This window comes from Dictyostelium discoideum, assembly GCF_000004695.1.
Source record: "Dictyostelium discoideum AX4 chromosome 2 chromosome, whole genome shotgun sequence".
Taxonomy (NCBI): domain Eukaryota; phylum Evosea; class Eumycetozoa; order Dictyosteliales; family Dictyosteliaceae; genus Dictyostelium; species Dictyostelium discoideum.
Genome location: NC_007088.5, coordinates 616,170 through 631,015, shown reverse-complemented (window position 1 = coordinate 631,015; position 14,846 = coordinate 616,170). Strand labels below are relative to the sequence as shown.

General features: G+C 23.6%; 4 protein-coding genes and 1 non-coding gene across 5 annotated transcripts; 3 read left to right on the top strand and 2 right to left on the bottom strand.

The window, feature by feature from the left end:
• Positions 1-196: 196 nt before the first annotated feature.
• On the top strand, positions 197-8,809 carry lvsD (BEACH domain-containing protein; the record flags this gene model as incomplete). Its single annotated transcript, XM_640501.1, has 3 exons — positions 197-364; positions 450-2,019; positions 2,127-8,809. 3 exons carry the CDS (start codon positions 197-199, stop codon positions 8,807-8,809), a joined length of 8,421 nt encoding a protein of 2,806 aa, XP_645593.1.
• A 493-nt stretch (positions 8,810-9,302) lies between these two features.
• On the top strand, positions 9,303-10,747 carry DDB_G0271546 (hypothetical protein; the record flags this gene model as incomplete). The annotated part of the gene is made up of 4 exons (XM_640500.1): positions 9,303-9,481; positions 9,634-9,974; positions 10,053-10,470; positions 10,549-10,747. 4 exons carry the CDS (start codon positions 9,303-9,305, stop codon positions 10,745-10,747), a joined length of 1,137 nt encoding a protein of 378 aa, XP_645592.1.
• Positions 10,748-11,235: 488 nt separating this feature from the next.
• DDB_G0271576 (hypothetical protein) lies at positions 11,236-12,894 on the bottom strand (the record flags this gene model as incomplete). The annotated part of the gene is made up of 2 exons (XM_640499.1): positions 11,236-12,614; positions 12,876-12,894. 2 exons carry the CDS (start codon positions 12,892-12,894, stop codon positions 11,236-11,238), a joined length of 1,398 nt encoding a protein of 465 aa, XP_645591.1.
• Positions 12,677-12,749, bottom strand: tRNA-Arg-UCU-2. Its single transcript has one exon. It is a non-coding gene; the product is annotated as a tRNA-Arg (tRNA).
• Positions 12,895-13,402: 508 nt separating the features above from the next.
• Positions 13,403-14,282, top strand: DDB_G0271574 (hypothetical protein; the record flags this gene model as incomplete). The annotated part of the gene is made up of 3 exons (XM_640498.1): positions 13,403-13,691; positions 13,818-13,842; positions 13,940-14,282. The coding sequence occupies 3 exons, from the start codon at positions 13,403-13,405 to the stop codon at positions 14,280-14,282; spliced, it is 657 nt and encodes a 218-aa protein (XP_645590.1).
• Between the last annotated feature and the right edge of the window lie 564 nt (positions 14,283-14,846).

Here is a 14,846-nt window from a genome sequence, read left to right as displayed (position 1 = left end):
AATTATTAAAGCAACAACATCTCAACAACACCACAACAACAACAACAATAATATGTAATAATAATAATGTAATAATAATAATAATAATAATAATAATAATAATAATAATAATAATAATGAATGTAAATCAAAAAAGAGGAAATCTAAAACTTTATATACAAATAAAAGTTTAGTAATTTTAGATGAATTAATTCAAATGTTACCAAGTATTGATAATGAACAAATATCATTAAAGACATTACAACTAATTGAAATATTAGGTACTGAACATATTACAGTTAAACAATTAAGAAAGTTATTAAAATTATTTGATAGAAATTATTTATTAACAAATTTTAAACCAAATCATTATTTTTTACAAAACGTATGTATTTAAATACATTAATAATCAATATATACATATACATATATTAACAATACCTTTTTTTTATATTTTTTTTTCTAAAAAGGGATTACCAAATTTAATGAAATCATTAGATGTAATGACATTTAGGAAAGCACCAAGTTCAGTATTTTATATGAATGGAATTAATTCAGGTTTAATAGTTGATCCAATTGGAAAGATATCAACATCTGGTTATACAATATCAACATGGATAAATATAGAATCATTTCAACATGAGAGTGAATTCATTAGATCATATGAACCAAGATTATTTAGTTTTTTAAATGATGGTGGTAGTGCAGGTATTGAAGGTTATTTTGAAAATTCGAAATTTGTAATTAGAATAAATGAAAAAGTTAAAGCAATTGTAAATTTAAATAATAATAATAATAATAATAATAATAATAATAATAATAATAATAATAATAATAATAATAATAATAATAATAATAATAATAATAATAATAATAATAATAATAATAATAATAATAGTAGTAGTAATAGTGATTTTCCAACAAATAAGTGGTGTCATCTTTTAGTAACACAATCACCAAAAAAGTGGGGATTATATCCTGGTAATACTACATTAAATATTTATTTAGATGGTAAATTAGTACATACTCAACAAATTAAGTATCCTTCAACTTCAAAGAATTTAAATATTTGTTCAATTGGTACAGTACCATCTGGTAGTGTTCCATCAAATAATAGCGGTTTTACATATATATCATCACCTTCTTCACCTTTTTCATTGTCGTCATCATCATCAGGTGGTAATAATCAATCTGAATGTTGTTTAAAATGTCAAATGGGTTCATTCTCAATGTTGTCAACTTTTTATGATAATTCAGATGTTCAAGATTTATTTAGAAAAGGTTCAAATTATATTTTAAAGAAACAAAAAAATGTTCAATTTACATTCTCACCAAAATCATTCTATGGTGGTGTTTGTCATGGTTTAGGTAATAGAGAATTGGATAACTCTATCAATGCTTTCTCAATTGGTGATTTGAAAATATTTTCAACATTTTCAATCAAAGATTCAATCTATTTAATTGGTGGTCCACAAATTATATTTCCATTATTACAAGCGATTGAAGATCAATTTAAATTCATTACACCAATAACTTTATCACCAAATTTATTATCATCTTCATCATCTTCATCATCATCAATTTTATCAATTGATCCAAATAATAATAATAATAATAATAATAATAATAATAATAATATACAACAACCACAACAACAACAATTACAATTAAATGAAGAAGAAACAATAAATACAAATAATAATATAAAATTAACATCATCACAATCAACAGATAATATTGTAGTTTTTAATGGATCACAAGAAGATATTAATCAATTATCGAAATTAATTAATTATCCAAGAATTTCAAGTATTTTAAGATTTATTACTCATTTATTAATAAACGATAAATATAATCAAAAGGAATTGATAGGTTCAAATGGATTATCATTATTGGGTTACTTAATATCAAATATTTTTTCAAATTCTGATAGTAATCCATCACATCCATATAATTTTAAAACTTTAGAAAGGGAAGAATTTGATCTTATATTTGATGCTTTAGATCAATTAACTGATTTCTCTTTAGTTGATAAAAATCGTATGTTTTTTTTTTTTATAAAATTTTTAATTTTTTATTTTAAAAAAAAAAATATTTAAAACTAATATGTATATTTTATTTTTTTTTAAAAAAATTATTATTTATAGCATTACTAAAATTAAATATTTATAAAGAAATTATTTTTAATTTTAATATTTGGGTTCATATTAAAAAAGAATATCAAATTCAATTATTTAATTTAATAATTTTTAAAGTTTCACAAAATCCTCAATATTTTAGAGAGAATATTAAAGTTCGTTATTTATTAGATTGTATAAAATATTTTTATCATATTAATGAAAATACAATAATATCAACAAATAATAATAATAATAATAATAATATTGGAGAATCAAGTGGTGCAAATAATAATAATAATAATAATAATAATAATACAAATAATGTTGGCAATTGTAGATTAAATTGTCATTTATCTAATCAAGATTTAAAAGAAATTATATCATATATATTTGACATTATAAAAATTATAATTAAACCAATATTAAATGAAAAAGAAGTACCAGAAATTCAAGAAATAATAAAATTTATACAAGATTCTGAATGTAATTCAACAGTAATAAAAGAATCTTTAATGATTTTATTATCAAATTTATTTTTACCTGTAAATAACAATAATAATAGTAATAATAACAATAATAATAATAATAGTAATAGTAATAATAATAATATTAATATTGGTGGTGATGAAAAATTTCAAAATTATGATACAATTAAAGGATTTTTAAATAGTTTTGAATCATCAGGTGATATAAAATCATTATTAGGATTATTAAAACATAATAATGAACAAGTTCAAGTATTAGTTATAAAAATCATTGGTAAATATATGGGTGGTTCAGAAGGATTATCAATGGCATCATCTGGTAATGTTAGAAGGTCATTGAAATTAAAGAATACTTTAACAGATGTTTTATACTTTATCACTGATCAATTGATGGAATTTGAAATGACTGAATTAATGTATCGTGGTTTATCAGAGATTGTTGTTGATGAAATTACACCATCAATTGCTGATACTCCAAATTCACCATTATTAGAATTATTAGGTAGTGAAACTTTATTAGCTGATTCGATTTCAAGTGTTAATATAATGGGTGGTAGTAATAATAATAATAATAATAATAATAATAATAGTAATAATAATAAAGATAAAATAGATAGTAATAATAAAGATAAAGATTCAAAAGAAAAAAGAATAATTAATATAGCAGCATTGGAAACAATTTGTAGATTAGCAATTAGAGCACCACTTGCATTACAACAAAAGATATTGAATGAAATTTTATTGTGTATTAAACATTTACCACAAATGAGGGCTGGTATATTGGATAGTGAAAATTGGCAACATTGGTTATTATCATTATGGCCACAACCTAGATCAAATACTTCATCACCACCATGGTCACCACCTATTTCACCTTTATTAACTTCAACTAAATCAATGTCACCATCACCACCACCACCACCACCATTATCATCATCATCATATCAACAACAACAACAAAATATAATATCAGATCATAGAAGTCAAACAAAGGAACAATTATCAATTAGAGCCTATCAATCAGGTATAAAGGAAATTTTAACAGGTATAATGAAAGTATTGTTATTTGATTGTATTAATAAAAAAGATGGTTGGAAATTTATAGAAGAAACAGAGGCATGGATATTTTCTATTCTACCAAATGGTGTACCATTAGAGAGAAGAATTTTTTATGAATGTTTATTAAATTTAGAACGTGGTTTGAAATCATCGAATCATGATCCAACCACTGGTGGAATTCTTTTGAAGAATTATGTGAATCTTGTATCGATCATTGAAGATTTCGTATTCTCTCATACTATGAACATTTTAGCACATCGTAATACTCAATCTCAATGGGAAGATTTTGGAGTTGTAGCAAAGTTATTGGATATTTTCGATATAAGTCAATCGATTCAAACCATTCGTATTCAAGCAAATGTCGTTAAACCAACTGCAAGTAGTAGTTTGAATCCATTCTCAAGTAATCATTCAAACTATCAATCACCCTATGGCAGTATGCAATTCTCACCTTACATTATGACATTGGCAAATAATAGTGGTACAATTGATTTGCCATCGATCGATGTAACTAGTGGTTCGGCAAAGGCAAAGAGTTCAATTCATACTATCTATAGACTATGTTTATGTATTTTTCAAGAGGCAGAATCATGTTTCTACGGAGAGAGAGAATCTTATCATCAGAGTAAACACGATCATACCAATGAGAATGCAGATGATGAAGAACGTCAATTTAGTATTAGAGTTTGGGGTTTACCAATGATTAGTGAGGATATGGATCATATAATCTCAAAGAATTCAATTCGTATTCAAACGATTTTAGCATCAGAACGTGATCAAAAAGAACAAGTTAAACATGTAATGTGGATAGTCTGTTCATTAATTACAATCATTCGTCGTCATAAAACAAATAATGAAGATAAAATTATAATTAATACTCAATCAATAATAATTTCATTATTAAAACAATTATTAAAAACTTATGGTGATTTAATTGATAATTTTATTAATCCACCTTCAAATATTTTATCACCAATTATTAATAGTGTTGTTGGTGGTGGTAATAATAATAATAATAGTGGAAATAATAATAGTGGAAATAATATTAATAATAATAATAATAATAATAATAATAATACAAATTTAAATAATAATGAAAATGAAAAAACTTCATTCTCTGTACATAGTATTTCATCATTGAATGAAAAAACAGATTTAATTAATCATCCAGAATTTTTAAAATATTTTAATGATAAACTTTTACCAAAAATAACATTATTAGATAAATTACATGAAATTAAAGATCACTATGAGAATGCTCATTTACAATCAGCATTTACAATGACACGTAGAAATAAAGTTTTGGAAGCAATCAATTCAAATTATCAAAAACATCAAAATGTAATCACCTATAAAATCAATAAACTTTTAACTAAATCAATATCAACCTCACAGAAATATGAATTTCAAGAGATTCAAAGGAAATCGGATTTTCAAGAATATATTCAACAATATAATCAATACATTATAGATTTATGGAATACTAAATTTAAACAATTAACTCAACAAGAGTCTTCACCTTGGTTTCAAATGGAACCAAATCATAATGAAAAAACAATTTGGAGACTTTATAATATTTCAAATTCAAATCGTGTTAATATTTTAATGAAAAAAGATTATGATGGTACTGATCATCCTGAAGCTTCTTTATCAAATCAAAAGATATTACGTCAACAACAATTAAGAATGGAACAACAACAACAATTAAGATTAGAACAACAACAACAAAAATTACAACAACAACAACAACAACAACAACAACAACAACAATCTCAACAATCATTACAATTACCACCTTCACCTTCAATTAGTAATGCTGGTAGTAGTAGTAGTGTTGTTGAACAGTTAAAGAATAATCCAATTTTGAGAAAAGTTACAAAACATACAACTTCAACAGATTCTTTAGGTAATGATACTTTAGTTGGTTTTGAAATTGAAGAAAAAGATGATGATGGTAATAATATAATTTTAGATGATGAACATGAATCTGAGTGGTGTTTAGTTGATGAAAAAATAATGAAACCTCAAAAAACTCCACAAAATCAACACCAACAACAGCAAGCACAACAACAACATCAACAACAACAACAACAACATCAATTTAAAAGATCAACATCACTATCAGCTAATCAAACATTATTAAATACATCATCAACTTCATCATTATCATCGTCATCATCACCAAGTTCAAGTTTTAGTAATATTCAAACAGTAACTAATTCAGGTGGTGGTGGTACAAATATTATTACAACAACAACAACAACAACAACAACATCAACATTAAATAATGATAGAGTTAATTCAAATTTTAATTTATTTGAACAATTAAATTTATTAAATCCAAAAAAGTCAACATTAACATCATCATCATCATCATCACCATCTAGTAATAATAATAATGGTAATAGTAATAATAATAGTAATAATAATAATAATAATAATAAAAATATTAAATTAGAATTTAGTACACAAGGTGAAATTATTAAACCAATGTCAGTAATTAGAATTAAATTACAAATTTTTACAGATAGATTAATATTGACATCAAATTTAATTCAAGAAGATGATTGTATACCACCAAAATATTTAAAAGATAGAGAATATGAAATAAAGAAAATTATCGGTGTACAATGTAGACGTTATTTATTATCACCAACTGCTTTAGAATTCTTTTTCATCGATAGAAAATCATTATTAGTAAACTTTCCAAGAGGTTCAATTTGTGCTCAAATCTTAAAATTAATTGGTAATCTTTATGGTTCAAATGATATTATATTTAAAATCAATACAAATAATGTTAGTTTTTTTGATGGTACTATAGGTGCCAACAATAGCACCAACAATTCAAATTCTAATCAACCAATGACACCACAACAAGTTGTAATTAAATATTTAAATCCAACTGCAAGATGGAAGAGAAGAGAGATATCAAATTTTGAATATCTAATGACATTGAATACAATTGCAGGTAGAACTTATAATGATCTTAATCAGTATCCGGTTTTTCCTTGGATCATTGGTGATAATAGTTCAAATACATTGAATATCAATGATCAATCAATTTATAGGGATTTAAGTAAACCAATTGGTGCTTTGAATCCAACTAGATTGGAATTGTTTATGGAACGTTGGACTCAATGTCCTGCAGAGATACCAGCATTTATGTATGGTACACATTATAGTTCAAGTGGTAGTGTCATGTTTTTCTTGATGCGTTGTGAACCGTTCACAAGTCATTTCATAAAATTACAAAGTGGCCATTTCGATCATGCCGATCGTATGTTTGATTCAATCATTGATTGTTGGAGAAATTGTTTAAATAGTTCATCAGATGTCAAAGAGTTGACACCAGAGTTCTTTTATTTACCAGAGTTTTTAATCAATAGAAATCGGGTTGAATTTGGTGTCAAGCAAAATGGTAAAGCATTGGATAACGTGTCCCTACCCCCCTGGGCACAACAGTCACCCTACCATTTCATAATGTTAAATCGTATGGCATTGGAGTCGGAATATGTTTCAATGAATCTTCATCATTGGATTGATTTAATATTTGGTTATAAACAACGTGGTAAAGAAGCTGTAAAGGCAAATAATGTATTCTATCATCTAACTTATGAAGGTAGTGTTGATATTGGTGCAATGAATGATCCGATACTTAGAGAGGCTACAAGAGTACAAATCAATAATTTCGGTGTTACTCCATCTCAGCTATTCCCAAATCAGCCACATCCACAACGTGATCCGTTACCACAACGTTATTCAAATAAATTGGATATTTTCAAAAGATTGAAACCTTTACAATTGATATCTTTACCTTTCTCACCATTATGCATCTTTGTTTATTGTCCAACAAAGAGTGATTATTATTCGGGTGGCATTGGCTCATCTTTGATTAGTGGTGTCGTTGGTAATAGTTCGAGTGCTAATAGTCTATTGGGCGATAGGGTATTACTAATTGGTGAGGCAAATAATGATTTACAATATTATCGTTATCTAGAATCGACTTCAACCATTTCAACTCAAACTTCAACCAACTTGGTATCACAAAGTGTACAACCATTACCATCGAATGCAAATCAACCAATCACTCTATCATCTGGTTTAAGATCTGTAATTGGTAAACCATTCTGTCAAATTCCAAGTAACAGTAGAGTATTATTAACAAGTGGTAAATGTGATTACACTTTACATATCGTTCATGGTGAAGGTTCAAAATTGGTTACTGGCTCAATCAATCATAAATCACCAATCACTTGTATTGTCTATGACGAGTATCAATGTGGTAGACTTGGTGTTGGTGGTGTACTCATTGAACAAAAGGTGATTGTAACTGGTAGTGACGATAGTACTGCCATAGTTTGGGAATATGAGCAATCTCAATCCGATCATCATTCAATTAAACCAATTCATATTTTACGTGGTCATAATTTTGGTATCACTTGTATTGCAATCAATAAAGCAAATGACATTTGTTTAACAGCTAGTAAAGATGGTAAAGTAAATGTTCACTCTCTAAAAAAAGGTACTTTCTTTAAATCAATTCAACATCCAAATAAATTACCAATTCATTCAATCATATTAGAAAATGATTCTTCAACATTTTTCATTTATTCAAATTCAATTTTACCAATTGTTCAATCAGATTATAATTCCTCAGCAACAACAACAACAACAACAAGAGATGATGAATCATCTTCATCTTCATTATCATCATCAAATACAACAATTAGTAATAATAATGTACTTTATAGATATTCAATCAATGGTGATTTAATTCAAAGTGTACAAAATGATGTTCAACCAATCATTGTTAAAATGTTAATCACTAAATCTCAAAATGGTATTAGATATTTATTAACTGCTGGTGGTTATCAAATTGTTATTAGAGAAATGTTAAATTTAGAGATTGTTCATGTCTTTGATATTAGAGATTTATCTGGTTTTACAAATAGTAATAAAATCGTTGATATCTATTTATGGGGTGGTGATGAATCTTATCAAAAACCTTCAACCTCTGTCAGTGGTGATAGTAATAGTAATAATAATAACAATAATAATGGCAATAATACAATTAATAATAATTTAACTTTAATGGTACCATTAGAATCTTGTCAATTATTAATTTATAGTTTTGATGAATTTGGTAATTTAAAATCACTTGATTAATATATTAAACAAAATTATAAAAATAAAAATAAAAATAAAAAAAAAGTAGTCAAAAAAAAAAAAAAAGTGATTAAAAAAAAAAAAAAAAGTGACTAATAAAAAAAAGGAAAAAGAAAAGTTTAAACTCATTTTTTTGATAAAAAAGATTTTTTATTTGAAAAAACATTGTCTTTATCCATATTTTTTTTTTTTTTTTAATTTAATTTTAATTTTATTTTTTTTACTTTTTTTTTTTTTTTTTTTTTTTATTTCGACATCACTTTTTTTTATGATATTTTCGGTTTCAATAATTTACAATAATTTATTTTTAAATAATCATGTATATATAAGATAAATAATTTTTTTTTTTTTTTTTTACACACACAACCAAACAATCAATAAATAAATAAAAATAAAAAATAAAAATAAAAAAATAAAATAAATTAGAATAAATAAAAACAATAATAATTAAAAAATAAAATAAAATAAAATACATCAAACAATTATTTTAAAAATGAATAAAATTATAATATTTATTTTATTTTTAATATCAATTTTACAAAGTGTTAGAGGGTTTACAGATACAGATGAGATTGTTGTTTTATATTTAGAAGCTCCATTATTTTTTTCAAAATTTGGAACATTATTAGCAAATGTTAATGCTTTTCATAGTGGTTTAGGTTTTTATTCTTTGTATGTTCAATCAAATTGAAAAAAAAAAAAATAAATAAAAATAAAATAATAATAACACACACACTATTGTGTGTTTTAAATATTTTTATATGTGGTATTAATTTTTAATTTGTTTTTTAATAATAATAATAATAAATAATAAATAATAATAGAAATAGTAATGAAACATATCAAGTTGATTTTGTAGCAGTACCAGGAGTATTGGAATCAATTTTACCAAATAAAATTGAAAATGGTGAGATCATTTGGAATACTAGTGGTAAAGTTCAATTTAGTGATTCTATTGATAATACAGGTTATTGGAGTTCAGAGAAAGAAATAATGACAATTAATAATGAAATCTTTGAAACATTTTTATGTTGGGCTCAAAATTATAATGAATCACTCTCATACTATCAACTATTTGATGTTTTAAATAGAAATACTAATGAACTTTTAGTTAAAAGTGTAGTTTGTAATGATTTCGTTTGGGCTGGTTTTAATGCTTTATATAGTATGTATATTTTAATTTTTAATTTTTAAGATTAATATACCATTTATATTAATATAATAATTATATATAATTAATTAGATTTAGGTGGAAAATATATAAATGATTCAATTATTGCATCTAGAGATATTGTAACATTATATACTAGAGAATCAATTGAATATGTTCAAGATGGTTCAACAAATATTGAAGTAATTAGTTTCTATGAAGCAATGTTAAATATTTCAATACCAAAGAATCAAACAATCAATGGATTAATCGAAGAATTGGATGAATTATTTAAAGGAAATTTCTATCTTTATGTTAATGGTGATTATTATAATGTTACATTGGATTCAAGTCCTTTCAGTTTTGCTTACTCTGAATCACCTTTACCAATAGGTGAAAGAGATTTATCAAATATAACTTTATTAGAAAGTTGTCATTTTCAACATAGTAGTGATAATGATATTATTTTGAATAATAAAAATGGTATTGGTGGTTGGATTTTTATTATAATGTAAGTTTTTTTTTTTTTTTTTATATTATTTAAAATAATTAAATAATTAATAATTATAAAAATAAAAATATTATATAGATTATTATCATTTACTACAGTTTATTTAGTTGGTGGTATTTTAATTAATAAATTTAAGAATGAAAAATCTGGATTAGATTTAATTCCAAATAAGGATTCATGGTCAAGTTTAGGTGGTTTAATTTCTGATGGTTTTGGCTTCATTAAATCAAAAGCAACAGGTTCAACAAGTGGTGGAAATGGTTATTCAAGTATATAATTATTTAGAGAAAATTAATGAAAAAAAAAGATTATAAAAAAAAAAAAAAAAAAAAAAAAAAAAAAAAACAAACATAACATTTATTACAATTTTTTTTTTTTTTTTTTTAACAAAAATAGAAAAATAAATAATAAAAATTAAAACTATGATTCTACTGAAAGAGTAGGTTTATTAGATTATAAAAAAAAAAAAAAACAATGTGTTTTATTATTTTAATTTATATTTTTTTTTTTTTTTTTTTTAAAAAAATGGTTGGTTCAGTTGTTGAGCTCTTGTATTGGTGTCTCGTCTCTTCTTTTGGATTCGTTGATTGCTAAAATTGTTGCAAATGCTTGGTCTTTAAACTCTGCATCAAAAGAGAACTACAAAAATTGAGATTAGATTTGGGTGTTGTTTTTTGATTTTGTCGAATAAATATTTTTTTTTTTTTTTTTTTTTGATATAAATAAACTATTGTAGTATACAATTAGTATGTTATTTTTATTTATTTATTTTAGGTTTTTTAGTTTTTGTGAATTTAAAATAGTATGTTCATTAGTGTTTATGCTCCATTCTTTTTTAAATTTTTTGATGGTTTCGGACCATTGGGTTTCTTTTTGAGTTTTTGTGAGGTTGTTTTTAATTGAGTATTGGTTAAAGTTTGATAAAGTTCTTGAATATTCCAATCTTATTAGCTTGTGCCATTTTGATTTTAATATATCATAATCTAGTGTTGTGTTGTTTATTTGGTTGTTCCAATTATCAATTGATTGAGTTATATTGATGTCAAATAATGATTTGCATAACCATATCCATATTTGGTGAATAACTAATGAGATTATGTTCCAATATGCATGTGTTCTGACTAGATCAAGATTTGTGTTTATATAATTCCAGTTGAACCTGTATTTTTTATATTGTGCGTTTTCTGCAAAATGAAAATTAATATTGATAGTTGGATCTGGTTTAAATGCTTTGTTGTTTGTTTGTGGTTTATAAATGAGTGTGTATAATTTTGTTGTTTGGTTTTTTGTTAGTGACCAGTTTTTGTTTCCATTGCAATTTTTATATATAAAATATTTTAATTTGTCGTGGTTTATGAAGTTGATTGTGTGCTGACAATTGAAAAACAAATGACCATAGGGATCATTATTCATTTCATTGTTGCAAATGGGGCAAACTTTGTTGTGTAGATGATTAATCGGAAGACATCTAGCATGGAATCTTTGCATTGTATCACGGCCTTTTGGATCTTTTAATTTTTGAATTTTGACAAAAAGTTGGTCGTATGTGTATTTCCATAATAGTTGTATTGATTGTTGGTGCAAAGTAAGAAGTAGATCTGAATATTTCTTGCCAATATAGTCTTTTGATTTGCATTGGTGATTGTTTAGTATTGTCGAGTAGATTTCTTTGAGTGTTGGTGGTAGTGAAATATTATTTGTGTTTAATGTTTGAGAGGGTTGGTTTTTTGTTAATATTGGTTGTAGGATTTGAACTTTATCTTTTAGATGTCCAATTTGAGTTGCATAGTTTTCCCATTCTTTTTTGATTTTTATAAGGTATGGAGAAGAGATTGATTTGTTGATGATTTGATCCATCCAACTTATCATGTATATTGAATTGTTTGCAGATCTATGCATTTGTAAAAATCTGTTGTATATCCAAATCTTTTGAGCAACTTGTCGTAATTGTATATTCCACATACCCCAACCACCTTCTTTTAATGGTTTTAATGATCTATCATAACACATCAAAGGTATTTTTGCACGTGAATGGATGGTTGATGTGTTATTTTCAATGGAATTGGTATTGAGAGTTGGTGATTCAGAATTTGCGGGAGAATTCATAAACCATGAGATTATTTTATTAATATGAATTTCTTCATCTTTTGTAAATTCTTCAAGGAATCGAACCTACGACTTTATTGTCGAGTTTTAAAAAAAAATTCACCCATTGTGGGTCTCGATCCCACGACCTGCAGCTTAGAAGGCTGCCGCAATTCCAACTTTGCTAAACGGGCTTTGATATAATTAAAATATTATATAGAAAAATATATATGAAATAAAAGAACATTTTTGTAAAATTCCCAAAAAAAAATATATGAAATAAATAAAATGTAAAAAAAATATAAAAGATGTTCATTTACAAATTTTAATATTTTCCATTTTATTTTAGCATCAGGTTTTTTTTCTTTATTTTAAAAGGGAGTTGAGTTTGAGATGTGTAAAAATAAAAAGAGCTCCCTTTTTCAACAACATCACCAAACAACAACAAAGTTTTTTAGTTTTGAAAATATTTCGAAGTATGAATATGTCTTGCACTAAATAAAGTGATGGCGACTATTCATTGAGATGAGGGTTTGATTCTAAAGGTTATATATAAATTAATTTGCTTTTAAATAATATTAATCACCATTTAATTGTTATGGGAATATTTAAATTTGAAAATAAAAAAAAATAAAAATAAAAAAAAAAAGAAAATAATAAGAAAAAAAAAAAATTAAATTAATTAAAAACAATAAATAAATAAATAAATAAATAAATTAAATTAAATTAAATATATATTTAAATTAAATAAAAAATAAAAAAACACATACACACACAAACACAAAAAAAAAAAAAAAAAAAAAAAAAAAAAACTTAATTTAAATTAAATCAAAATTGTATTAAAATAATGAATGAAGTTTTATTAAATAATGAATTTTTTATTGAAATTAAACAATGTCCAATAACATCAATAATTTTAATTATAAATGTTTTAATATGGTTTAATCATTTCGCTTATGATATTAGTACAGAAAAGGTATCATTTAATTATAAGGAAATAATTGGAGGACAATATTGGAGAGTAATTTCTTCAACATTTTCACATTCAAATATAATTCATTTAATATTAAATTCTATATCAATATGGAATACAAGTAAAATTGAAATTATTAAAGGCTCCTACTACTACTTTAAATGTAATATTATTTTAATAATTTTTACAAATTTATTATTATTTTTTGAAATTTATATTTCAAAAATAATTAATTTAAAAAATAATAATAAAAATAATAATAAAATAAAAATGATTGAATCATATTTAGATAATCATTATATTGGCTATTCTTGGTAAATAAATAATTTTAAATTGAAAAAATAATTATAATAATAATAATAATAATTAATTAATTTGTATTTATATATATAACCAAAATTATTAAATTAGTGTATGTTTTGGGTTATTAGTAATATATATTAAATTAATAACAAATTCAATAATATCCTACTATCCTTTTTTATGTTTAATATATTCTTGCTTTATGATTAAAAATGCTTCAATTATCGGTCACTTTAATGGAATTATCATTGGAGCTTTAATTAATATTGATTTATTTGAAAAATATTTACCAATAAATAAAAACTCATTTTATGTAATAACATTAATAATCTTTATTTGTTTTATAATAAATCTATATAAAACATTACCAAATTTAACAATTTTCAAATTTAATAATAATAATAATAATAACAATAATGGTAATATTAATTTTTTAAAATGTTTTCCTTAATAATAAAATTAAAATAAAAATTAAAAATAAAAAATAAAATATTCAAAAAAATATAATTAATAAACCTTTTATTTATAATTTATAAATTTTTATTTTATTTTATTTATTTTTTTTTTTTTTCTTTAAATTAAAATGGGGGAGTTGGTTGAGGAATACCCTATATGCCTCAACCAACAAATTTTGTTTTTTTGCGGTTGCTAATAATCGAAGTATGGACACGTCTCGCACTAAATAAAGTGATTGCGACTATCCATTTGGATTTGGTTTGTTTTTAAAAAAAATAATGCTTTTTTTTGTGTTTCTGAAGTTTAAATTCAAAATAGTTTTTTGATTAATATAGGTCGATTACACTCACATTATTATGGGAATGTGATTAAAATAATTCCCAACATTCTTAAATAATTTTCATTATTTTCTCAATTTTTTAATGAAAAAAAAAAAAAAAAAAAAAAAAAAAAAAAAAAAAATATCTTTTGTGTGATCACTTAAAGTTCAATTATTGCTTGTTTTATATATTTATATTTTTTTTTTTATTTTTTATTTTATTTTTTTTTTTTTTTTTTA